Source organism: Carassius gibelio, chromosome B15 (assembly GCF_023724105.1).
Source record: "Carassius gibelio isolate Cgi1373 ecotype wild population from Czech Republic chromosome B15, carGib1.2-hapl.c, whole genome shotgun sequence".
Lineage (NCBI taxonomy): Eukaryota > Metazoa > Chordata > Actinopteri > Cypriniformes > Cyprinidae > Carassius > Carassius gibelio.
In genome coordinates this window covers 13,242,447-13,268,438 of record NC_068410.1, presented here as the reverse complement: position 1 = coordinate 13,268,438, position 25,992 = coordinate 13,242,447, and the positions used below count along the sequence as shown (strand labels likewise).

At 36.4% G+C, this 25,992-nt stretch overlaps 3 protein-coding genes across 4 annotated transcripts; 1 reads left to right on the top strand and 2 right to left on the bottom strand.

The window, feature by feature from the left end:
• Nucleotides 1-296: 296 nt before the first annotated feature.
• On the bottom strand, nucleotides 297-18,975 carry ube4a (ubiquitination factor E4A (UFD2 homolog, yeast)). Of its 2 annotated transcripts, XM_052576371.1 has the most exons (21): nucleotides 18,892-18,975; nucleotides 16,748-16,888; nucleotides 12,055-12,222; nucleotides 11,797-11,973; nucleotides 7,339-7,451; nucleotides 7,074-7,226; nucleotides 6,780-6,939; nucleotides 6,498-6,700; nucleotides 6,216-6,407; nucleotides 5,788-6,121; nucleotides 5,569-5,695; nucleotides 4,624-4,931; nucleotides 4,143-4,275; nucleotides 3,862-4,052; nucleotides 3,669-3,769; nucleotides 3,445-3,558; nucleotides 3,074-3,248; nucleotides 2,715-2,895; nucleotides 2,490-2,637; nucleotides 2,223-2,380; nucleotides 297-1,649 (listed from the first exon to the last, which is right to left on the bottom strand). In XM_052576371.1, exons 3-21 carry the CDS (start codon nucleotides 12,179-12,181, stop codon nucleotides 1,514-1,516), a joined length of 3,231 nt encoding a protein of 1,076 aa, XP_052432331.1. In that variant the 5' UTR covers nucleotides 12,182-12,222; nucleotides 16,748-16,888; nucleotides 18,892-18,975; the 3' UTR covers nucleotides 297-1,513. The 2 variants fall into 2 exon arrangements, with proteins under 2 accessions (XP_052432331.1, XP_052432330.1); XM_052576370.1 differs by lacking the exons at nucleotides 16,748-16,888; nucleotides 18,892-18,975 and adding an exon at nucleotides 12,824-12,961.
• Nucleotides 12,957-19,038, top strand: phykpl (5-phosphohydroxy-L-lysine phospho-lyase). Its single transcript, XM_052576377.1, has 12 exons — nucleotides 12,957-13,091; nucleotides 13,217-13,335; nucleotides 16,770-16,929; nucleotides 17,073-17,147; nucleotides 17,277-17,364; nucleotides 17,447-17,563; nucleotides 17,736-17,818; nucleotides 17,904-18,129; nucleotides 18,221-18,375; nucleotides 18,482-18,571; nucleotides 18,646-18,776; nucleotides 18,894-19,038. The coding sequence occupies exons 1-12, from the start codon at nucleotides 13,033-13,035 to the stop codon at nucleotides 18,932-18,934; spliced, it is 1,344 nt and encodes a 447-aa protein (XP_052432337.1). The 5' UTR covers nucleotides 12,957-13,032; the 3' UTR covers nucleotides 18,935-19,038.
• Nucleotides 18,992-25,933, bottom strand: nherf4a (NHERF family PDZ scaffold protein 4a). The gene is made up of 11 exons (XM_052576376.1): nucleotides 25,858-25,933; nucleotides 24,908-24,935; nucleotides 24,662-24,726; nucleotides 24,377-24,582; nucleotides 23,620-23,827; nucleotides 22,885-23,021; nucleotides 22,576-22,780; nucleotides 21,446-21,642; nucleotides 20,908-21,102; nucleotides 19,778-19,969; nucleotides 18,992-19,665 (listed from the first exon to the last, which is right to left on the bottom strand). The coding sequence occupies exons 1-11, from the start codon at nucleotides 25,910-25,912 to the stop codon at nucleotides 19,633-19,635; spliced, it is 1,521 nt and encodes a 506-aa protein (XP_052432336.1). The 5' UTR covers nucleotides 25,913-25,933; the 3' UTR covers nucleotides 18,992-19,632.
• Nucleotides 25,934-25,992: the final 59 nt, after the last annotated feature.

Sequence of the window (25,992 nt, the reverse complement as noted above, 5' to 3'; positions counted from 1 at the left end):
AAAGTCGCCCACAAAAATAAACATCAAGACAGCATGCTGTTATTTGCGGTAGATTGATTTTAGTTAGTTAGCAGAATCATTCATCTAGGACCAACATAGAAAATCTGGTTGTTCTATATTCACGAGAGACATGTTAGAATGTACATTATATGACTACTGTCCATAATGATATTAAGTCAAATTTTATTTAACAAAAACAAGTTCCACCGATTCAATTGTGTTAAAAGAGACAAATGAGTGAGCGAATGCATAATCTAACAGACAGAAATATCACAACAGGCTTTAAAGCACTTAGATTTGCTTTGAGAATTCATGGGGTCAGGTTTATTGATTGAGTGAGGTCTTGAAAATGAGGCAATAAAGAATTTCAGACTTAAAACACTCGCAGAAATAATTCAGTCAAAATCTAAATGCAGACATACCCTACACCACTTGACAGGTCAATCGAATGCAACTTTCTCACAACCAGAAGCAGCGATTGGACAGTGTCTTCTCAATGTCATCTTTTAAGACAATGTCAGTAGCAAGGTCCATCCACCCAGAGCATGCAGTTTTGCATTTGACATGATGTCACTCTGCATGAGAGGAGGTCATAAGGCTGATCCAGAAGTCATTACTCAGGACATATTGCACTGGTAAAAGACAATGGATTCTTGTAAAGAGTGCAGGGGTATTTCTAAACATTTCAACAAAAGCTCAATATTCTTAATGAGTCTCATAAAAGTGCATATTACAGCAAATGCTTCTTGAGCTTCAAGCATAAAATGTCTGTAATGAACAAAAGCATTATGACAAATGGTAAAGCTACCTGCCATTCCACGAAGAATTGGACGTGTTACTGCTGCATTACTGAACACAGATGCCTTTAAAACCAATAAGTACAAAAAAAAAACTTAAACTATGGTGTATAATGCTGATGATGTTAGCAAAATATTTTGTGATAGTTTGATCTCTTTTGCAGCCAACATTGGTTTGCTTTGATATTTTAAATCAACACTGCCATAACTCCCTCCTTAATATCAAATGAGACCACAACTGTTCCTCTTTAGCATCAAGTGAGGTACACTGCTTCTATTCTAACTCAAAAAGTTAACATATAAGCAATGCATATAAAATATTGCATGCATATGAGTCAGAGGTAGGGCAAATGCATTGAACAGGTAAGCAAACCTCATGTACACTGTCATCTGTCTATAAGCCCAAGTTTAAATTCCCACAGTGAACATCTTTGCAAGGCAAAATGTAGCAGAAAGTGACTCCCGTTTTTGAGTTCTGTCTGCGGAGACCTCAGAGGAGTCTAAAAGAACAGATAGCCGAATATGCTACAGTGCTATGTCATTTGGAGATCTGCATTTGACCTTTGAGGAGCATGCTAACACCATGAATGCAGGCGTGCTCCTCCGAATGTGGTTAAATGTTCTTGTTTCAAAGCGGTATGAGAGAGGCCAGAAACATCTGAATGGCTTAGTCATACAGAGCATGTCTGGGTGCTGGGGGAAGGGAGTGATGTGGTTTAGCCGCTGGGTCCCATTTGCTGGTTGCTTTGCTTAAGATCAGCAAGCCACTTCATGATTTGTTGCCTGAGCTCTTCATTGGGCCTGATTTGGTCCATGGTGAGCGGACTGCGGTTGAAAGGGTCTGTCTGGTCACTAGAACAAAAAAGATCAATAAAACCTGTTAAAACTTTTTCCTAATCAAGTAACAGTGTTGTTACGGTCAACTAAAACTATAGAAACTGTTTTCTGTAAAGCTGAGATAAAATAAAATATAAACATTAGATGAAAAACATGTTGCCTTGGCTGCTAAAATAAGTTTAAGCACTAAAATTACTAAAACTGAAATAAAAAATTAAAGATATATAATTTTTTACAAAACCAAAAAGTATAAAAAAAAATGACAGATGTGCATAACAAAATCACTAAAACCTGAACTAAAATTTAAATATAAAACTTTAATATATACTAAAATAGTATATAGTCTATAATTTTTTGGAGTTTTTTTTATATGTATATGTTTTTAATTCATTTTTATTACAGTTTTAGTTATTTTTAGCACAAAAAAGTAAATAAAACTACTAAATTAACTGAAATAAAATGACAAAGCTAGCTGAAATAGTTATTCAAATTCATTTTCATTTGACATTTATTTTAAGTAATGAAAATGTTTTTTTATTGGGTTTAATTTTAGTGTTTGTTTACTCTAATAAACCTGATACGTCTCACCTTAGTAAGTGTCGTGCTATTGTTGAACGGTCTACTGTGACGTTTGAAGAAGGTAGCAGCACCGGATCAAGCATCAACGTAGACATGATTGGATCCAGAAACTCATCCGGAGCATCAGAGTAAGTCTCCTCTTCTTGCTGATGCCTGTCTGCAAGTGACTGAAAGAGACACAGATGATCAACAAGGTTACCATTTAATATTTAAACACCCATGACATACTGTGAAAGGGATGAATCTAAGAAAAATGTGGAGAGTGATCAAATATACCTTAATTTTATCTGCTAAAAGACTGAACGATACAATCATGATGCCAGGCTTGTTGATTTTCTTGAGTACGCGGATGGTTTGGCAGAACAGAGTTGGTGAATATGACCTTCCATCTTTTGGGACAGTGGCGCAGAAATTTTCTTCATCTCTGTGGCCAAAACATCATCCATAACAGTTAATATTATTCCTTAAAAAAATAAAGAAATATGTAATCAAAGCGCCTACCCCAGGTTTAGGTAAATAGTACAGATGTCCGACACTAGCTGCTGGGGTTTGAAGTCGAATTCACTGAAGTCTTTCACCTTTAGGGCACCCATCTTGGGGCCTACCAGGTGCTGTAAAAAGTAGTTGAGCATGGAGATGATCCTCTCAGCAAGAAAGGGGTGAACAAAAAGACCTTTTATCTCTGGAGGGGGAAAATGAAAAGTAGTTTTAGTGTCACTTTGTACACTTAAAACCCAAGGGTTTCATCCAATAATTATTTAAAACCCTTCTGTTCAGGTCTAAATTGGTCAGACAGTTTATGACCGAAATCTGTGATGTGTTAATATTTTAGTGCATTTGGTTTCTTTCATGTCTCTTACCAGATGTAAGGAAAGCCAAGGTGCCAATGGTCTCATTTGACATGATGTTGTGGAAGCGACCCAGCTGTCCAAACATCTGCAGACTAGATTCTTTCTCTCTGCGGGCGTCAGGGGCCAGACTGTCCCACTCCCCCCGATCCCTCTCCAGCTGGAGGATTTTGATCTTACTTAAGTACTGGAAGGAACAGATGCACATGTGAGTGTCAAATTTTTAATCACTCAATTAAATATCCTTGACTTCAACTACTTAAGAGGTTAATATGTAAATGTAATTGAACAACCAAGCTAAACTGAACAAACAAAATGTGTTCCCAGCATAAATAGCTGGGATTTGCATAAAACAAAAGCACTCTGCCTAGGCAGAGAAGTACCTGTATAGCCTCGTCAAGTAAGAAGACGGCATCATTCATGAGGAGATTGAGAAACCTCAGGAAGAGTGGTGGATTCATGGCTTCAAGGTTTTCAGATGCATAATCGGCAAGACGCTGTGAGGAAACAAATTTTTTTTTGTGTGAAATTGCAAGGAAGAGATAAACAAAATTTCAAAGCAACCTTAATATTATTCATAATATCAAAACATCTGTCTGGTTCTCACCTTAATGCTCTCCCTGTAGCTCTCTTCTCCCCACATGTACTTCAGGATGGCATACATTGGTCGTCTGTAGTTAAACTTCTGCTCAAACTGATGAGGATCACCTGAGAAACAAGTCATTGACAAAATCAAATATAGGATGTAAAAATCAAATTAAACAACAGAAAGAAAAAAAAAAAAAAATCAAGAAACTGACCAGTGAACTCTATATCTACAAACACTGTGATGAGGGCTTCAGCAAGTTGAGGTGCATGGCGATATGTGCTGAAAACCCTTTGGCGCTGGAACATGATAGGCTGGACAGTGCCAGGTGACAGAGTCTCCATATGGGGCATCACAGCTTCAAGAACCTCTGCCAGCTTTGCCCGCAAATGAGGATTCTTCATTCTGTGAGAAAATAACCTCCAGTAAACAACAAGCCACATGGAATGCAAAAAAATAAAAGCGTGAGAAACTCAGCATTACTCCGGCTCACACCTATCAACGTTGCCCATGAACACAGTGATGAAGGTCAGGACATGTTCTAAGCTTTCCGCCGAGGACTCCAACACCTCGTCAGCAAAGCGACGGAGGAATATGAAGAAATCACCCATGTTTTCGGCAAAGAATTCTGTGAAGGTGTCAAGAGATTGGGTGTTTGAAAAACTGCAGCCCACTTAGGTATATAAATAAAATGGGTAATTGTGACTTTTTAATCACACAATCCAAACTTTTGCCTTATTTGTCCTCTGAATTCTGTTTACACCTCCCACTTTTTGTTTTTCCATCACAGGATGAAAAAAATAAATAAAAACACAAATGTTTCTCACAATTCAGACTTTTTTTCCTTCTCAGTTCCAAGGTATAAACTGTCAACTGTGAGTTAACAAAAAAAGTCAGATTTATAAGATAAACGTATAGATATATATTTATTTTGAGCTTGTTTACTGAAAAGGAACACAAAAACGTAGGGGGATACCTGGCACAAAGCATAGCAGGCTGTTCTCTAGTGCAGGTAAGGGAAAGGTGAGGGGGATGTGCTCAGGCCCTTGGTTGCCCAGACTGAGCTGAACCAGCAGGGCGGCACAGGACGCTTGGAGGTTGAGGCAGTTTTGTAACATTATGGGTTGCGTGGTAGCAGCCTTGGTTGAGAGATAGACGGTCATGAGGCGTTCAAACTGTTCCCGTAGCTCTGCTGCTGCTGGACCTCCACTGAGCTGCGTGTCCCGCCACGTCCCCTGCAGCCGGTGTAGAGACTGATTCATCTTCACCATCTGATCATGAAGTCTGACAAACAATTACCATGAAAGCATATGTTTATTTTCTGCTTATCAGTGCTTCCCACATAAAGCAGCTGGGTTCATCACTACACCCCCATAACTCGTCCTAACTACATGCATTAAAAGAAAAAAACAATAACAGCATTTTTCTACATACTTAGATATTAATTCAGTAACTATTCTGACAAAGCTTTTAGAGAGTTCAGCAAATGTCAGACTGACTCAAACTGATTTTATTTGAAAAGAAATATATGGAGCAAGAATACATTAAAATGCGATGGTAAAGACTTGTTTGATTGAATTTCCATTTCAAACAAATGCTCTTCTTTGGAAATTTCTAATCATTATTATTATTTTTTTTTTTTCAAAATAAACTTTTTATTAAACACTGATAATAATAAGAAATATTTCTAAAATCACCAAATCAGGATATTAGGATGATTTCTGAAGAATCATGTGACACTGAATACTGGAGTAATGGCTGAAAAATTCAGCTTTCCCATCACAGGGATAAATTACATTTGAAAATATATTTAAAAAGAAAACAGTTATTTCATATTACTGCATTTTTGATCAAATAAATGCATATTCACACACACACACACTTATATAAACGTCATGACTCTTTCGTAATGAAGTATTACCTATGGAAGCCCAGGTACAGGGTAAGCTGTGTAAGGATGAGATTTTCTGTGAGAAGACTGTATGATTGGGCAAATTCAACCGTTTGTTGAGGGGGTGCAGGTATCAGACATGTCTCCTTGTCCAGACCTGTACAGGGAGGTATATTTTTGAGTTTAGATTGTTATTTCGGAAGAGAAATGACAGGTGGTGGTCTGGTAGGTGAAGCACAGGTCAGTCACCTCTTGCGTGCACGTTTCGGTTGCGCCGCTCTTCTTCACTCAGCTCCTTAAGCAAGCAGTATGTGGGGTTAAAGGTCAGGAGTTTGGGCGAGTAAGGTCGAGAAAACGGTTGGCAGAGCTTGAGCAGTGCAGCGCCCAGATTTAAGAAGAATGCGTCCGAGGCGAACATTTGGAAGAATATCTCGGGCATCTGGTTTGCCCAGATTTTTGCCCGCCCCATGTTGGCCTGCAGGCAGCCACCCAGCCACGAGAGCAGCAGGTGGCGTGTCTCGCTGGACTGCTGAAGCAAGTTTTTCAGGATCTGATACAGCTTATCATGAAACTGCCCCATAAACTAGCATAGGAGGAAGACAAATGAAAGGGAATAAATGGCTGGCTTCATCAAGTCATCAAACTTGAAGACCATGTTTTTTTTATTTTGTGCTCACCTGGTGTATATTTGACTCTTGAACCTTCATTTCCTGTGGGCTGGAACGAGAAGGATTGAGGAAAAAGCCATGGTTCTCAACCACACCAGGGGTTTTCAACAGACAAGAAATATTCAGGATTGCTCCCAGAAGCGTTTTCTGATACTGAATCCCACTGTTAGGGTCTTTGGGCTGAATATGCTCCATTAAAACCTAGGTTCAGAATATTATCATCCAAAAAATGTTTGATCTATATGAAAGAAACCGCAATGACATTAGCATTAATGAACATTGGATCCGAACCTTAGAAATATCCTTTTGCCGACTGAAGTACAGGAGAATTTCAAGGTAGGAAAACAGCAGCAGCTGACAAAGGTCTAAATCTTTGACCCGGCCTTGGAAAATATCAAAGATTGGCACCATAACCTCCCCGAAGGTCCGCACTTCTTGGTCAGCCAACAGACTAGCTATAACCTCCTCCAAAAACTCCACAACTTCCTCAAACTCTGCAGAGATCACAACACAAACGAAGTCAAACACATGGAATCTGGTCCAGGACCTTCAATCGTATCATGTGACACTTACGGGCTCCTCTCACAGCCTCCAGCATCAGGTCCAGAAGCTGTTCATAAACGTTCTGACTGATGTAGATCTCTGGGGTCAGCAGAACAGTGCGGGCATTGGACACAGTCAAATTTTTGCAGCGCACTGCATAGGATAACAGCTTCTCTGGGACTTTAGTGATCTGCGTTGATTTGAAGAACATTAACACTTTGCATTAAGCACAAACAATGCAATCAAGTGACTAAACAGTGCAACAACCAGCCACATTTTATTCCTTTGGCCCATCCCGAAAACAGGCCGTCTGCAGAAAAATACCTCCTCTTTAGCTCTTTGGTAGCAAGCGTAAAGGTACGGTATGGCACGTTTCTCTCCTGCATCACGATCTGCAGAGAGATTCACTATACTGCAGGAGGTCATGTAAATGAGATGGTTTCCTGGCTCCTGCAAAAGCAGCCTGCTGAACAAAGCCTGGAGGGGGTAATAAGGAATATCATTTTTATTCAAAGTTCACAATATATGTGAGCACATATGTGTCCATACAACTTATCTGCTATTGTGCAGATCTGGAAAAGAAGGACACCTGTTCTATGGTGTCCATGTTAAGCCAGTCCTGGCCATCTAGATCAGCAGCCATTTCCTCAAGGTATACACAGCGTGGTGGGATGCCATTACCACCTCTTAGACTAGGGTCACCTGGAAAGATATTATTTTAATAAAACAATAAATGCATTCTTAGTGCAAATTCTAAACACACATTTCACTACTGGTCAAATTTTTAGGGTTTTTCTATATTTTTGAAATAAGTTTCTTATGCTCATTAAGCCTGCATTTATTTGATTTAAAATACAGGAAAAACTTTGATATTGGGAAATATTATTACAATTTAAAAGTAACCGTTTCCATTTTAATATATTTTAAAAAGTAAATTATTCCCGAGATGGCAAAGCTGAATTTTCAGTAACCATTACTCCTGTCTTCAGTGTCACATTATCATTCAGAAATCATTCCAACATGCTGATTTGGTGCTCAATAATATATATATTTTTTTATTATTATTGATGTTTAAAGGGAAGGTTCAACCCAAAATGAAAATTCTGCCATTATTAACTCCCCCTTGTTATTTCTTCCGTGGTACATAAAAGAAGATATTTCTATATTTTTAATTGTTTTTTTTTCTCCCCATACAATATGCCAATAGTAACCAAAAGCAAAACAGTTAGTCTTTTGTATTCCGCAGAAGAAAGAAAGCCATACAGATTTGAATCAACATGAGGCTGAATAAATTATGACAGATTTTTCATTTTGGGTGAACTTTCCCTTCATTATTTTTGTTGGAACAAACAGTGATCATTTTTTCAGGATTCTTTGATCATTAGAATCTTGTAATGGAATGAAAATCTTTTGTAATGTTCTAAATGTCTTTACTGCCTTCACTTTCATGCGTCCTCGCGAAATAATAGCATTTTCTACCTTATGGTCCTCTAACTTTTGAAAAGTAGTTTAAAATTTAGGGCTACAGGGGGCTCAGATATCACATTTGTAAAACCTTCCTTTTAGCACAACTGACACAAACTGTGAAAAAGATCTGAATGGCAAACAGATCAGAGATGTACAGTAGATCGATGTGGAGGATAAAAATAAAGACACAAATGAGAGAAACAAAAAGGATTAAATGGGCCAAACTCCAGTGGATGAGGTCATCTGCAGAACTGGCTGGAAAATGCATGTCATTGTGATACAATCACCTAAACTGAGATCATCGAGACATCTGTCATCTACAATCTAATATTCCTTTCTTTCCAAATGATGTAGAAGTACACTTCGGCATACAAATGAAATGGATTAATTATGGAAAGCATTTCAAAAAAGTTCTCAGCTGGTTATTATCATATCCAAGAATGTGTCAAGTCTCTTCTGCTCAGGTTATGGACAGCAGAGGAAACCATGCTAAATGCAAATAATAGCACAACTTAAAGTGTAAGTTAAGTTTGCTGATTATCAACCAGCTCTGTACTTTTTAAATATCAACAGTGTATTATTTTTCTGTGATATCTGCACCAAGATAACATATTTCTCAACAAAAGACTTCAGCTTTCTGTGAAAACTACACACTGTACTTTAGCATTTTCTATTTATCCCCACCCACAGATAGTCTAATTAAGCCCAGTGCAGTATGGGTGTTGACATTTTGCTAATTTTTTTTCTCTAATCATATAGCAATGAAAAAAAAATCATGTTTATTATGCATGGACAAGCCTCCTTTTTTGTTTAAAGGAGAAAATGCTTTGCATCCAATCAAATGAAACCAATATAAACTCACATGAAAAGCTAGCTAAATAAGGCAAATCCAGAACCAAGTAGGATAAAAAATCTATGTCATACTATGTTAAATGCTGTTGTTAGCTCCACTGAAGTCTTACTTATATGTTGTGGATTTCTTAGAATTATAATTAACACAATATTTGTGTTTGCTGCATGTGTTAGTGACAGAATGACAGTAAAGAAATTTATAATTTTACAATACATTGTTATTTCAAATAAATATTGTTCTTTACCAGGCTTTCAGTTTCTACAAATATATTAAGCAGCATAACTTAAAACTTTGATAATAATAATCATTAAATCAGTTTATTACAATGAATTATGAAAGATCATGTGATGTAAGTATTGGCTGCTGACAATTCAGCTTTGCCATCACAGGAATAAAATAAAATGTAAAAATATATATTTGAATAGAAGTTATTTGAATAGTTATTTCAAACTGTAATAATATTTTACAGTATTACTGTTCAACTGTATTCTGATCAAGTGCAACTTTGACGAGCATAAGAAACTTCTTTCAAAACATTTAAAAATCTTACTGACTTTATATTTATATTTATTAGTGATCGACCGATGTATCGGTTTACCGATATTTTTCCCGATATTTAAGCATTTTTCCATAATCGGGTATCGGTTTTGTAATATCGGATTCGCCGATTTACGGCGCCATCTTGTGGCCGTTTTGAGATTTCCGCCATTGCAGCCCGGGTGTCTGAGGAGATCAGTCAACAACAACTCAGTGCACAGGTAAATATATGTTCTACTTGGTTTGCTTTAATTAATCAACTTTATTTAACATAACAGACATGCACAAATGAGATCTGAGACATAAATTCCTGATATAGTTAATTTATGCAGCTTGTTTCTAAACAATTGAGACGAACTCATTGAGTCACGTAGTGTAATTCATCATGTCCTGCCCCAATAAAGACGTGTCTTTACATGAATTAAATAAAACAGACATGAATGAGTGCATGTTGAAAATAAAAGCGTTGAATTTAATTCTCTATCTGTTGTATTTGCTCACCATTAGTCTAGAAGAGAAAGTTTGTTCATATTGCTTAGCAACTGACGGATGATCTGGAGGCTTAAGCACGGCGACTGAATGAAACTTTTGACAAGATTATCTTGTTTAAACACCCTAGATTATATTATCATTTACTACATAACAATTATTTCGCTAATACACATATAAATATAGCCTACCACTTTGTGGAAATTAATTATTTATTATCTCCATACGCGATCGCGGTTGATTAAGTTATAGTCAAACAGCACTTTGTCAGTTGGCATTTCATGATTTAACGTTAGATTAAATTTAGATCATAAAATGCCAACTGACAAGTGCTGTTTAACTTTATATAGTCTCGGGAAAAAAAGTTCGTTCATATTGCTCAGCACCTGACTGGGTTGATGATCAGGAAGCCTCAAGCAATGCCACTGAATAAAACTTTTGACAAGATTATCTTGTTTAAACACCCTAGATTATATTATCATTTACTACATAACAATTATTTCGCTAATACACATATAGGCTACATATACCGCTTTGTGGAAATTAATTATTTATTATCTACATGCGCGATCGCGGTTGATTAAGTTATAGTCAAACAGCACTTTGTCAGTTGGCATTTCATGATTTAACGTTAGATTAAATTTAGATCATAAAATGCCAACTGACAAGTGCTGTTTAACTTTATATAGTCTCGGGAAAAAAAGTTTGTTCATATTGCTCAGCACCTGACTGGGTTGATGATCAGGAAGCCTCAAGCAATGCCACTGAATAAAACTTTTGACAAGATTATCTTGTTTAAACACCCTAGATTATATTATCATTTACTACATAACAATTATTTCGCTAATACACATATAGGCTACATATACCGCTTTGTGGAAATTAATTATTTATTATCTACATGCGCGATCGCGGTTGATTAAATTATAGTCAAACAGCACTTTGTCAGTTGGCATTTCATGATCTAACGTTAGATTGAATCTAGATCATAAAATGCCAACTGACAAAGTGCTGTTTAACTTTATATAGTCTCGGGAAAAAAAGTTCGTTCATATTGCTCAGCACCTGACTGGGTTGATGATCAGGAAGCCTCAAGCACGGCCACTGCATGACATTTTTGAAGGAAGCAGGCTTACAGGGTAGAATGCTGAAAGACTCTGTTTTCTACACTAAAACCTAGTTCTGCTTAACTGGGAGTAAATAGCTATGCACTCCTAAATAGCCCTCCCGCCCCCACCAATATGTTAGAATCATTTTTTTGCTTTATTTTTTTACCTGTTTTTATTTTTTTACCTCATTAAAGCTTTTATTTTAAAACAAAGACACTTAGTAACAGTGCGCTTAAATTTTTTGGACTCAGACCCCTCTATTTATTTGTGTATAAATAGAATGTTTTTTTTTTTTTTTGTATGCAAGGGGGGAGTGATTGTTATAAATAAAATGTTTTTTTCAGCTCATTTGTGTTGTAATAATTGTCAGAAACAGAAGTATAACAGTAAATAAATATCGGTTCTGCATATCGGTTATCGGGTACATAAACATACAAATAATCGGTATCGGTATCGGTTATAAAAAACCAATATCGGTCGATCACTACTATTTATGATCACTGATGTTATATGAAGTTATATGTTTTGAGTTAAAACCACTCACAGTCAGTAAACAGACAGTTCTCATAACCAGTAGGTGTTAAACACTCACTGTTGTCCAGAGTGATGAGGAAGATCCTCTGGATCATGTGGTTGACATTGAGCTGCTCACAGAGCTCCTGTTGGGAGCGGAAAGATCGGCTGATCTCTGCCACGGAGTCATCATTGTCATCGATGCTGTCAGACACAGAGTTTTCTGACTCAGACTGGCTCTCTGCTGAATCTACAGCTGTAGGGGAAAACAATTACAAAGTGCCATTAAATTAATGCTCTCCTGCAAGTAAAGCGCTGCTTATCACCAAGACCTTACATTGTTGCTCAGCTTGACGTGGTTGCTTTTGGCCGGATGCAAACTGTTTTGCGTCAGCGAGGGAACTGAAGAGCGCTGCGAAGGGGTTTTGTGAGATGTTCTGATTGTTATTGCCTTGGTCTGTCATTTCCCTGGAGCACGTCCTCCATCAACATGTGTATTCACAGCCTGTAGGGAAAGATGTGTGAATTAGAGCTAGCATCTAATCCAAGTCCCAAGACGAGCCGAGGTCCATCTAGGTAAATCATAAAGTCCATCTGGAAAAAAAATACTGTACATTTAAGTGCAAAATGACTCACTACAACGATTTATTTACTCTTTTGATGAGTCATTCATTAATATGAATTGATTAATTCACCTGTTAGTCATATTCAAGCAACAGGAAAGCATAACACAGATCAATAGTGACCTCACAATAACCAGCAAGACTGCAAATTAGTGTCAAATATGCTAACTTGCTACACAGACGTGTCTTAATAATCACAGCAATGAATCAGACTACATCAGACAAACACTAAGAGGTCTCAAAAGATGTGCAATTAATGTAAACCTAGATAAACATGAGCTTTATAGCTGTCAAAGCCCCTGACAGATCTCCTTGCTAGCTGTCAGGTGTCTTAAAGCTAGCTGAGTAACTAGCAACATGTTTAGTAACTGACAGTGGGCTGGTAATGTTCATAAAACACGTCAACTCAAGGAAACGTAAAGTAAATAATACATGAAATAGCAGATTTACGTTGAAATATATCAATGTAGATGCACGCCATACCAAGTTTCGCGTTGAAATGTGTAAACTCCGATGTGATCGTGTTCCAGTCCAACAGATCCAGAATGTACGCGCTACGTGACGTCATCAGCAGTGGACGAGACATTGTTGGCTGGTTCTTTTAATGTTTCTTTTTTCTGCAGTTAAAAGTCTTGTCAGGAATCTACGCTGTAAACGGTCAGGTGAAGCAGACGACAAATCGTATTGTTGGAATGGCTCTGGAGGTTTTTCGTAAAGATGAGACATTGCAAATGCGCAGGAAGCTGATTGGGTGAGTTGGATCAAACAGTACACGTCGCTCTTTTATAAGGCCTGATGTCGTTTTTGATTTGATAGATGCGCGCGATTAAACCGTTGTTCAGATTAGATTAAATACTCTTTCTGTTTTATTTTCAGGCAGTCCTGCAGACTCTTTTTTTCCCATGATCCCGTGAAAATAGTGAGAGCACGGGGTCAATATTTATATGATGAGAATGGCATGCAGTACTTGGACTGCATTAGTAATGTTCAACATGGTAAGGACATTTTGACATGCATCCTGCAGTATATAGGGACCTATATTCAAGTTTATATCTATCTATCTATCTATCTATCTATCTATACATACATACATACATACATACATATATATATATATATATATATATATATATATATATATATATATATATATATATATTCTGTTTCTTTTTTTTAAAGTTACATCCTTGCTAACTTACAAACCCGATTTCAAAAAAGTTGGGACACTGTACAAATTGTGGGTTAAAAAGGAATAATTTACAAATCTCATAAACTTATATTTTATTCACAATAGAATATTGATAACATATCAAATGTTGAAAGTGAGACATTTTTAAATGACATGCCAAATATTGGCTCATTTTGGATTTCATGAGAGCTACACTTTCCAAAAAAGTTGGGACAGGTAGCAATAAGAGGCCGGAAGGTTATATCTACATATAAGGAACAGCTGGAGGACCAATTTGCAACTTATTAGGTCAATTGGCAACATGATTAGGTTTAAAAAGAGCCTCTCAGATTGGCAGTGTCTCTCAGAAGTCAAGATGGGCAGAGGATCACCAATTCCCCCAGTGCTGTGGCGAAAAATAGTGTAGCAATATCACAAAGGAGTTTCTCAGAAAAATTTACAAAGAGTTTGAAGTTATCATCATCTACAGTGCATAATATCATCCAAAGATTCAGAGAATCTGGAACAATCTTTGTGCATAAGGGTCAAGGCCGGAAAACCATACTGGATGACCGTGATCTTCGGGTCCTTAGACGGCACTGCATCACATACAGGAATGCTGTAATAGAATGCTGTAATAGAAATCCCAACATGGGCTAAGGAATACTTCCAGAAAACATTGTCGGTGAACACAATCCACCGTGCCACTTGCCATTGCCATCTTAAACTCTATAGGTCAAAAAAGAACCCATATCTAATCATTATCCAGAAGCGAAGGCGTTTTCTCTGGGGCAAGGATCATTTAAAATGGACTGTGGAAAAGTGGAAAACTGTTCTGTGGTCAGATGAATCAAAATTTGAAGTTCTTTTTGGAAAACTGGGACGCCATGTCATCCGGACTAAAGAGGATAAGGACAACCCAAGCTGTTATCAGCACTCAGTCCAGAAGCCTGCATCTCTGATGGCATGGGGTTTCATGAGTGTGTTGCATGGGCAGCTTACACATCTGGAAAGGCACCATCAATGCTGAAAGGCATATCCAAGTTCTAGAACAACATCTGCTCCCATCCAGACGTCTCTTTCATGGAAGACCTTGCTTTTTCCAACATGACAATGCCAGACCACATACTGCATCAATTACAACATCATGGCTGCGTAGGAGAAGGATCCGGGTACTGAAATGGCCAGCCTGCAGTCCAGATCTTTCACCCATAGAAAACATTCGGCGCATCATAAAGAGGAAGATGCGACAAAGTCAACAACTTGTCTCCTCAGTCCCCAGACATTTGCAGACTGTTATAAAAAGAAGAGGGGATGCCACACAGTGGTAAACATGGCCTTGTCCCAATTTTTTTGAGATGTGTAGATGCCATGAAATTTAAAATCAACTTATTTTTCCATTAAAATGATACGTTTTCTGAGTTTAAACATTTGATATGTCATCTATGTTGTATTCTGAATAAAATATTGAGAATTTGAAACTTCCACATCATTGCATTCGGTTTTTATTCACAATTTATACAGTCCCAACTTTTTTGGAATCGGATGTATAAATGAAAAAAATCATAAAAACAACTGTCCAAAAGTTTGAGGTCAGTCAGAAATTTTGTAATTTTCTCTTTTAAAAGTGTCTTATGATCACAAAGGCTGCAATTATTGAATCGGAAATACTGTAATACAATACAATACATCTTTTTTTGTCTTAAAATAGAAAACATTTTGTCATCAAAGACATTTGTCTTTGACCATACCAGCAAAAACCAAATACACATACAGACACATACTACAAAACGCATAAAAACCATTATACTGAATCACATAGCTTTTTGATAAATAAATCCGATCGCAGCAGGTACAAAAAATATTTTAGTTATAAATTTATATTTATATGAGTTGGGTCTTTTAATATACACTCCACTTTCCCGATACATCTTGAGTTGTAAACCTCTCCTAACTTACTCTGTGCTCTGCCAATGATTTAACTAGCTATATTAGTGACTCTTGCCAGATTATGTTTCTGCTTACAATTAAGATGCCCATACTACGAAGTTAAATTATAGGTCAGCACACTCTCTACCAATGATCTGTAGGAAATCTCCAATGTTTTGACTTATTCCAAACCTACTGATTCTCCTTATTAGGAATAGACGTACAATAATATGGAGAAATATTACATTTTAGAATAAATGTTTTCTATTTTAATCTTTTAAAATGTAATTTATTAATGTGAAGCTGAATCTTCAGCAGGCATTACTCAAGTGTCACATGATCCTTCAGAAATCAGTCTATAAGCTTATCTGGTACTCAAGAAATATTTCTACTCATTATATTGAAATCAGGTGTTCTGCTTAATGTTTTTGTGGAAATCATTATAAATTTTTTCAGGTTTCATTTCTTTGAAGAATAGAATGTTCAAATGTACAGCGATTTATTTCAAATACGATTGTTTGAAATTGTTAAATTACTGTCTTACTGTCACGTTGATCAATTTCATGCATCCTTCCTGGATAAAAGTATTAATTTCTTTCTTACAGACCCCAAACCTTTGAATGGTGGTGTGCATTTAAAATAGTAGTCTGAACAGATTTAGAAAATATAACTTTAGAAATAATTATCTGATGTGTTTACAATGCAAATACAGTTTTATGCAAAAGTTTGGGCACCCCTTTCTGAGGCTGCATATTAATGTGCACTTTCTTTATAAGACAAGATCGTAGAGATATGCTATACAGTTTCTAGAGAAAGCTGGATAGTGTTTTGTTTTTCAGACAGAAATTCTTAGTGTAGCAGTATTGCATTGTGTGGAATAAAATCAAAAGTGAAAAATAGGCTTGTGTGTCAGTTGTGCGGATTTCTATTGCCACTTAATGCTTATTTATTGGTTTGATTGATTCAGTGAATCTAAACATTGCAAACACAGGCGCAACTAATCATAAAAAACTGTGATTGCTAGTTGTGCTTCTCCTAGGTCTCTATGGTCAAAGTAGCAACACGAGAACCTCAAAAGAGATTAGAAATTGAAATTATGATAATATCTGTGCTGTAAAATAAGTCCCCCAACAGATCTACTACATTTCTGCCTGCATATCATAGTTAATGTTACTGTAGTAAAACCATGATACATTTTCATAACATGTATTCTTTTAGAAATGTAATCAACTCTTGTCATCATCCCACTGATTTTTAAATAGGCTTTAAAGAGCACTTTAGAGGAAGTATCAAGTATCATGATGACATACTTGATGCATTTTGTCTTTGCAGTGGGACACTGTCACCCCAGCATCACTCAGGCCGCTGCTGCTCAGATGGATCTTCTTAATTCAAACACTAGATTCCTCCATGATAATATAGTTATGTATGCAGATCGCCTGGCCGCCACTCTGCCAAAGAAACTTTGTGTCTTTTATTTTGTCAACTCAGGGTTAGTAACTCTTTTTTTTTTTTACAATGTTTTTATTAAGCAGATTGTAAAATTGCAATATATGCACACCATAAATGATAAATACCACAACCTGTAACTATTCTACAAAATCTTATTTGGATTTTTGGATTTATCTCCTGAAGATCAGAGGCTAATGATCTTGCCTTGAGACTGGCCCGTCAGTATACACACCATCAGGATGTCATTGTGCTAGATCAGTAAGGTTTACCTAACTTTTTAAATGTGAAATAGTGAACAGTTATGATTCTTATATCAGTCGATAATGAAAAAAGAAAAAAAACGATACATTAGACTTATTTTTGTATCATCTTTTCTTGCCTCTCCAGTGCATATCATGGACATCTCACCTCACTCATCGACATCAGCCCGTACAAGTTCCGGAAACTTGAGGGCCAAAAAGAGTGGGTGCATGTGGTGTGTACAGGACATACAAACAAATTTTAAGCCAATAATTATGGCTCTTTGCTGCACATCATTCATTTTTTCATAAATACAGGCACCTCTTCCTGATACTTACCACGGTATCTACCGAGAAGACCATCCTGACCCAGGACAGGCTTATGCAGACACTGTGAAAAGTCTTATTGAAGAGGTGCATAAGAAAGGCCGCAAGGTATGGTAGAAAAAGCAATTAAGTTGTTTTTACTAAAATATACTGATTGTCCTCCTCAAAAGGATAGTTGGACCCCATTGACTTTCATTGTACTGTTGAAGTCATATGAGTTGAGTAAATAATGACAGAATGTACATTTTTGGGAGAATGATCCCTTTAATTTTGTCCATAGATTTCATCTTTTTTTGCCGAGTCTTTACCCAGTGTTGGTGGCCAGATCATTTTCCCAGCTGGTTATTCTAAAAGAGTAGCAGAGTAAGTCTCCTGTCAGTTTTGTTGAGTGTCTTTACTCTTTATTCAGGAATTATGTGACACACAACTTTGTACTTTTTCCCCTCAGATTCGTTCGTGAAGCAGGAGGAGTTTATGTGGCAGATGAGATTCAGACAGGCTTCAATCGTGTCGGGAGTCATTTCTGGGCTTTTCAGCTTCAAGGCGAAGACTTCTGCCCTGACATTGTGACTATGGGCAAACCAATAGGCAATGGTCATCCTATAGCGTGTGTGGCCACTACAGAAGAAATAGCCGCTGCTTTTACAGCCAATGGTGTGGAGTACTTCAACACAGTGAGAACCATAATGCTTCTGTGGTAATATATGTAGCTTTAACACCCTTTGAAGTGTTTAAGTAAATATTTAACCTTTTCGTCCCACACAGTTTGGTGGTAACCCAGTATCCTGTGCCATTGGTCTGGTAGTGTTGGATGTTTTAGAGAAAGAAGACCTCGGGGGCAACGCTCTGCGTGTCGGAGGTCATCTTAAACAGCTGCTCCTTCAACTTCAGACTAAACATCCACTCATCGGAGATGTGCGGTAAGAAAATCAATCTTTATTGAGATCTTGTAAAATACTATTGTAACATCATGCTGTAATCTCAAAGGAGAACATTAGCAGACATATCTTCTGTTCTTTTTTGCAGTGGTGTTGGACTGTTTATAGGTATGGAGCTAGTAAAAGACAGAGTGTCCAGAAAACCAGCAACAGAAGAAGCAGCACATCTTGTACGAAGGTCCTGACCATTTCTGGTCTTTCTCAACTAGCTACAGTTACCTGATAACCAGCTGCCCATTTTGATTTGTTCAGGCTGAAAGAGGACCGTATAGTTATAAGCACTGATGGACCGTGGGACAGTGTCATCAAGTTCAAACCTCCAATGTGCTTCAGTATTGAGGATGCTGAGAGAGTCTCCACATGCATTGACCAAATTCTCAGAGGTTGGTAGTAATTGAACAGTTAATTCAGCATGTGGTAATTGATTAATCTGAGTCATTTTTATTTTGTTTAAAACAATAATTAAGTAAGAAATTGACAGTTTGTCTTTGGACTTACAGAACTGGAGGATACCCATCTAAAACAGGACTGTGGAAGTTGAGGTTTAAAAAAACATGAAAATAATTTTCAGTATAGTGCATCGAACAAACAGTCTTAATTGCATTTCATAAACGAATTTTAATAAATAATTTGCATGTGATTTTACATTCTTGAATATATATCTGTTCATATTCAGAATTCAGTTAGAAGTACTTTCAACAAAAATAAAGCATGAGTAATAAATTCACTCATGCTACACAAATTTTTTAAATAAAACTTGAATAAACATATATTAACATTAAATCACACCTCTACTTACAGTTTTCCAGGATGTGGTGTAAAAGATTTTAAGATTAGGATTTTAAGGTTTTAATATGCTTTCATACTTTATAGCCATAGAACAATATAAATAACTTGAAACCTGATTGTACACATACTCCAGTTTCCATAATCTTTTACATTACATTTGTACTCAAAACTGTTGTGGTTGCATTAAATAATGACACTGATTCAATAATAAATGTGGTTAATGACAAGATTAGCTTTTTTCTGAAAAGCATGTTTACTCAATATTTCTACAAGATATACAACAATCTTTATAGCTGTTTACAAAGTAGTTCAAATTATCATTTTAGCCACATAGAGTGTATTTGGAAGAGAAGATACTTTACTGGTATGCAGTTTAATTTTACATTAAAAAAAATTAACATTGTACAGTAAATGTCAAATTAACAAAATGATTTACCTGACTACATTACTTCATACAAAATCATCTTGTGAAGCATCTGGAACCTGAAAGAAAAAATTGAAATTAAAAATAATAATAATCCTGAAATTACAAAATGCATGTATGTGTATAAACAAGTCTCACTTTATTAATGTAAATACTGAGTCCTGAACTTACAGGCTGTCTGGCATTCCTCAGTTTCTCATATCCGAGTGCCTCCATGACTAGCAGACTGAGAGGAGTTCCTCCCTCTTTTATCAACCTCACCACTTCATCAAAATACTCTTCCTCCACATTCTGTCCATTCACCTCTACAACCACATCTCCCTCACACAACCCTGCTCTCTCTCCTGCACTCCCCGTCATCACCTATAGACCAGAAGGAGAATTACATGTGTAAGTTTTGCCATAGACATGGAAAAGCATTTTTTAAAAATCAATATTCTGTTATTTTTATATCTTCTAAAAATGCGAAGATACATACATTATTAATATTCCCATTTTTATATTTGTGTTTAAAAAAACAAGTTATTTACCCACAAAATATAAGCACTCATTTAACCAATGGCATGAGTTTGGGGGCGGGGCTATTATATGTATGACCAATGGCAGATGTGGGCGTGTTCAAGGAGACTTGTGTGAAAACAATCATTATTGCAATAGAGTGCTGAAGGTATGTTCTTGTAGGTTAAAATCCAGAAACAAGTTAGTATTTTAGCACTTCTGCTTCTGTTTTTTTAATGGGTTCCTGTTTAAATGCCAGAAATAAGATCTGCGGTTAACCAATTTTAAATAGGTCTGTCAGAGACATTAAAGTCATCATGCCAAACAGGAGAAGTCATCGACATACTTGTCTGTTTTAACAGCCTTCTTGTTTTCATAATCACACTCTTGCAAATTATTTTCACCTGGAGTTTCAGGGAAACGTATTTTAAATAAAGACAGAAAGAGCAGTCGAAAAACACAATGGTTGTGACATTAATGTCATGTGACCATATTTGTTCATAACCTACATTTACCTTTTTAATTCTGGTGTGATTATGTTTAGGCTTACAAATTCCTAAATTTGTGTTCATTTGTGGAGATTATCAAAATAAATGTGTTAGAATTATAGACTTTTGTCGGTCACAGAGATTTTTTTCTGCAATGATCCAAAAACCAATGGAAAAAATAATTTGGGTTTTTGTAGAAGGAACCTGGATGATACTAACTTCTGGGACGGCCTACAAAAAATAAGTCATCACTGCTGTATGATGTACATTTAAAGCATTCAGCAGATGCTTTTTAAATATAAATGATTACGGTACCTGACCGATATACGTCCCAGGCTTATTCTGAACACAGCCTAGGTTGAAGCCAAATCCTGCACCCTCCTTGTGAAGCACACAAAGTCGAGGATGCGGTGGATTTTGTTGTCCCTCTTGATGTGGTGGAGGAGGATTAGGAAACTGTTCCCTTTTTGGAATATGTTCTTCATAGAACAGCAATGGAGAAATACCCAGCTGAAGTGGATCAAATAACAGACACTTATTCTCTCAGTGATAAATCCAAGCAAAAACAACAAGGATAGTGATACCCTATGTTATATAGGTCAAGACGGCCCCACCCATTCCCAGGGGGTTTAATGTCTACTCCAAATAGTAGATTCATTTCAATAAAAACACCTGTTGCGCTGTGTACTATAAGAATAAGGAGCTTGAGATTCAGCCCTTGCTTAGCTCTCAGAGTCAAATGTCTTCAGTCAGAGGAAAAATATGTTGATTTAGCAGCTGTTCGCAAGCTGAATGTTATCGCTTCTCTTTTCTGTATGAGCATTTGCGTGTGAAAGCATGTGCATGTAAGCACCTGTGTGTAATAGTCTCTGCCAAGGATGGAGATGGTGGTTAGGGTGACCTGCTGGCCGCTTTGCCGTATTTTGCTGACGATGCCCTCATGCTCTGCATCCTCCACCTGCTCCCCGTTTACCGCTAGTACAAGCTCTCCGTCCTCCATTCCTGCAGTCTCAGCTGGGCTGCAGGGGTCGATCTCTCGTAATACATGCGCTATAGAGCAAACATATCATATACTGCTGAAATGTCTACAGTGTTTTTGGATTAGTGGCACATCTAAAAGCAAGTAACCCCCCCCCCCCCACCCCATATAAGGTAATCCCTCTTCCTAAAATATAGTCAGCTATATCTATTGTATTCTAGTTGATTTTTTTTATTTATATTTTAAATAAAGAACCAATCTTATATATTATAAAAACAGTATTTATACTATGAAATATATTTATACAATATATATTTAAAAAAATTGTCAAATATTTTCTGGAAATGTATACTGTATATTAATGAAGTGTTAAGAGAAACATAAAAGCCATCACTGGAATGTTAATTAAATATATGTTATTTATTAGAAATTAAATAATTTAATATTATATATTTCATTTAACATTTATTATTATAATATATACAATTTATATTCAACAATAATATTAAATGCTTATACCATTTATTTTGTTCATTTTTATTTATTCTAAATAAATCATACAACATATTTAAAATATTATATTTACATTGAATACTTATATATATTTAACAATTCTCTCAGAGAAACCCCTGCCCTAAGGAATGTTATTATTTTAGTATTATTTATATGCTATTATAGTTATTTAGTTTGTAATATTTTGAAATAGCTTTTATTTTGGTAATTTTTAGTAGTTTTATTTTTAATATACCATTTAAGCTACATTTAGTTTTATTTTGGTTTTAGTCTTAGTTCAGCTTTATTTCCAGTTAATTTAATGTTGCAGTTTAAACTTATTTCAGTTAGCTGCCAAGACAAAATCTCATCTAATACAGACAGTTTTCCATGTAATATTTATTATATATTAGCTTTCAATGAACAAGCATATTTTAATAGTTTTGATTTTAGATAATAATAATAATAATAATAATAATAATAACACTGGTAAACAATCAGCGATTTCTCACCAATACGTCCAGATCGTAACTTCTCTTGCCTTAGGAGGAACCCGTATCCTTGTGGTCCTTGAGTTAGGTGTAGTGTTTTTGGTCTGTAGGGTAGATTATGCGTTTTGGCAAAAGCAGGAATTATGGGTATCCCCATGCGATTATAACAAACTTCACTCCTGCTGTCAATTACCAAGACAGTCACATGGTCCCCACATTTCTTCACCTGATATAAACAAAGTGAAATATAAATGTTCTAATGTCCCAAAAATAGAAAGCACCAGAGATTACAATATAAGTAAGGTATTAGATACTATACAAGTGTGTTACCATTTTTGACAGTGCTGCATAACTGAGTGCTGAAATCATAGCTCCATTGATCCAGATCAGCCTGTCTCCGTTCTGGACTCCTGCTCTCTCAGCTGGACCATCAGTCACTGGGCTGAGACGATAACGGCCTCGCTCACCTACTCTCACAAACAGTACTGAATAAAAAACTAGATCTGTCCACAATGATCCATGTATGCATACACAATGTTCAAAAGTACCCTGAAGTTGTGCATCAACTATTTTTTTAACATCTCTTCTAGAGGAGAAGTTTCTCATTTAGTGTAACTGGACATCATCAAATCTATGGGTGCATAAATAAACATCAGGCTTATCTAAGAATGAGTTTACTCTCAACCCATACTGATTTCCTGTATCCTATGAGTGTACTAATTGTTTTTTCTACAGTGAATGTGTGTGGGTTGTTATGGTTAACTAAATATATGTGTGTTTGTGTGTGTGTGTGTGTGCGTGTGTAAAATATGGTGCCATTTTGCCATTTTATTTGGAACATGTGTGTCCATACGGCAATTCTTTTAAAAATGCTTTTTGTGCTTATTGTGTGTTTTTATATATGATGACCTAATATATACCCTTTATTAATACATGCCCTCTTGTGTGAAAAGCTTTGATAAACTACATCTTGTTATGTGAATAATAAACTACTCAATTGAATTTGATGAATGTAAAAATGCCATGATTCTTTGCTTCAAACATACGTTTAGAAAGGAGCAGTACCTTCAATAGGAATGATGCTGAGGCCCAAGCCACTGCCGGGCTCTTTAATGATGTAACACAACCGTGGGCGAGAACAGCCCTCTATGGGACGGTAAGCACTGGCGAGCGACATGAGGTCTCTTCCTTCCGAAACTGCAAACTCATAATCTTCAGCACTCAGCACTAACAGATATAGCTTGAGCCCGGACGCCTGCACCATTAGCACCACCTGAAAACAAGGCACAGGTTACACACCTACAAGACTAGATATAATACACAGTAAGGTGTACTGGAAACACAATTACATTAACTGACCATGAGCAATACATTTGTTACAACATGTATTAATCTTTGCTAACATTAATTCATAAAAATACAACTGTTCGTTGTTAGTTCATGTTAGCTCAGTTCAATTAAATAATATTGAAGTATTATTAATTCTTAGTTGATGTTAAAATGAATGTCTGTTGTACTTTATTTTTTACACCAGTCTCTGGGATACTTGATTCTCATTGGACAATCGCATCACGCATCAACAGTCCTATGTAGTATGTTTCTAATATCTAATATAAAATTCAAAATAGATTATTTTGTGTTTGACACAAGAAAGGTAACATATGTGCTACAAAATGATGTTAAGTAAATATGGGGGATTTTTTGGGTGAACAATTTTTTAAATGGTTTGCATCTACTTGGCAATATAATTTGTATTCTAGTGTCAATGTGTTTAATTCACAGAATACAAAGGTCTCATGTTTGCATGAGGAAGTGCTCTTACAGTCGAGTGCTCCTTGTCATCCACAAAGTCCTCATTGACCTCCAAAATACGGTCCCCCTTCTTTAGCCCACCCCGCTCTGCACTGCTCCAAGGCTCCACCTGGCGCACCACATGTCCCCTGCAGCCAGCGTCCTTACTCAGGTAGAAGCCGAAGCCCTGACCCTCTTCCCGCTTCAGAACACACATCCGCGGATGCACATCAGGCTCTAGAGAAAATTCATTCAGGTATTTTTTGCTTTCAATCATTAATGATACATCAGTCACTGATTGGATGAAAATGATTACCTGTGTCATCAGAGATCACTAAAGCAGGGTTGTCAATCCCTTCTTTTGGGTTGAAGGTGAACTTCCTGTGAAAAACATTTGCACTTTGCTGTATGCATGGTTTTTATGTAAACTAACCAAAAATAAGATACTTTATTGACTAGTTTAAGTAAACCAGATTGCTTATGTAGAATCATTAGTGTGCACACGTAGGGTGATCAATCAAAGGTCAAACGGTCACATTTAAAGAGCATTCTGAAGGCTTACTTGGGTAATTCTGGGGGATCCGCTGGTTCTGTGATAGTAAACAATTAAGAAGTATTAAGAAGGTGATCCATATCTACTCAAAAATATCAGAAGTGATGCAACAACTTTCATTAACAAAAGAAAAAGTCTTCAATACTGTAAAATATTAATTATTGTTTAGTGGCATATGACTGGCAACCAGCAATTGCATATTGTTTCCCAAATTTCAGAAGATAACTTTCTTTCAAGAGCCTTTAACATGTATAAGTATGCTACATTATTTCAGTTGGCTAATTTCCATTCATCTAAACCCACAAAACATACTGTTCTTAGCAGGGTTTTGCTTTCCATATTTGCCTGTGAGATGCACTGCGAGGCTAAATCTGCCCAGGCTGCTTTAAGTTAAAATAAACAATAAAGAGTTTGATTAGGGTAATGTGATTAGAAATCACAATATGCTGACAAGACTTGAGATCAGAGTTCAAAAGGAAAATCCTCAGTCCTCCAGAGCTTGTTTTTGTCTACACTTTTAGTTTTAAAACCTTAAGGGGGAATTTATTTGTTTACATTTTTACAAAGAAGCATATAAATACATGCACACACTGTATATAACCACATCTCTTTGACTGTCGAAAATGATTAAACCTTTTACACAATCTTTTAAAAAAGAATGTTCTAATTAGTCGGATTTTAGGAGTGTGCATTAATATAAATAAATGTATATAAATACTACTTTTAATTATAAATATTATACTGCTTATATAACAGACATCTAGACCATTCTACTACATTCACTTTTTATACAGTTAAGGTTATTGTCTCCACCGCTTTGTAAAAATAAAATCTTAAAATGTCTCTCCTGACTTTTACATTACAGTCTGCACAATCGTTGCAATGGAAGACAATGTGTGTGTGTGTGTGTGTATATATATATATATATATATATATATATATATATCGTAGTAAATTACCTGTGGTGAATCTCATGATCCTGCTTGTCACTGCTGGCCGAGCCCTGGGCTTCATGAGAGTGCAAGGTACACATTTAAATGAAGCATTAAAATGCTTTAGTCAGTATAGCTCCTCCTTGTTCCACCACAATAACA

Bases quoted from the DNA above. Each gene is read 5' to 3' on its own strand.
- ube4a (XM_052576371.1), bottom strand. From the start codon at position 12,181: ATGACAGACCAAGGCAATAACAATCAGAACATCTCACAAAACCCCTTC. The intron at 7,227-7,338 runs GTGTCCTTCTTT...TACCCCCTCCAG, and splicing joins ACATGGACACCATAGAACAG to GCTTTGTTCAGCAGGCTGCT. The intron at 3,770-3,861 runs GTCAGTTTCTTG...CTTGTTTCTCAG, and splicing joins TGTAGATATAGAGTTCACTG to GTGATCCTCATCAGTTTGAG.
- phykpl (XM_052576377.1), top strand. From the start codon at position 13,033: ATGGCTCTGGAGGTTTTTCGTAAAGATGAGACATTGCAAATGCGCAGG. The intron at 16,930-17,072 runs GTTAGTAACTCT...TATCTCCTGAAG, and splicing joins TTTTATTTTGTCAACTCAGG to ATCAGAGGCTAATGATCTTG. The intron at 17,148-17,276 runs GTAAGGTTTACC...TTGCCTCTCCAG, and splicing joins GATGTCATTGTGCTAGATCA to TGCATATCATGGACATCTCA.
- nherf4a (XM_052576376.1), bottom strand. From the start codon at position 25,912: ATGAAGCCCAGGGCTCGGCCAGCAGTGACAAGCAGGATCATGAGATTC. The intron at 23,828-24,376 runs GTAAGAGCACTT...CCTTGTTTTCAG, and splicing joins ATGACAAGGAGCACTCGACT to GTGGTGCTAATGGTGCAGGC. The intron at 19,666-19,777 runs GTAAGTTCAGGA...TTTTTCTTTCAG, and splicing joins TGAGGAATGCCAGACAGCCT to GTTCCAGATGCTTCACAAGA.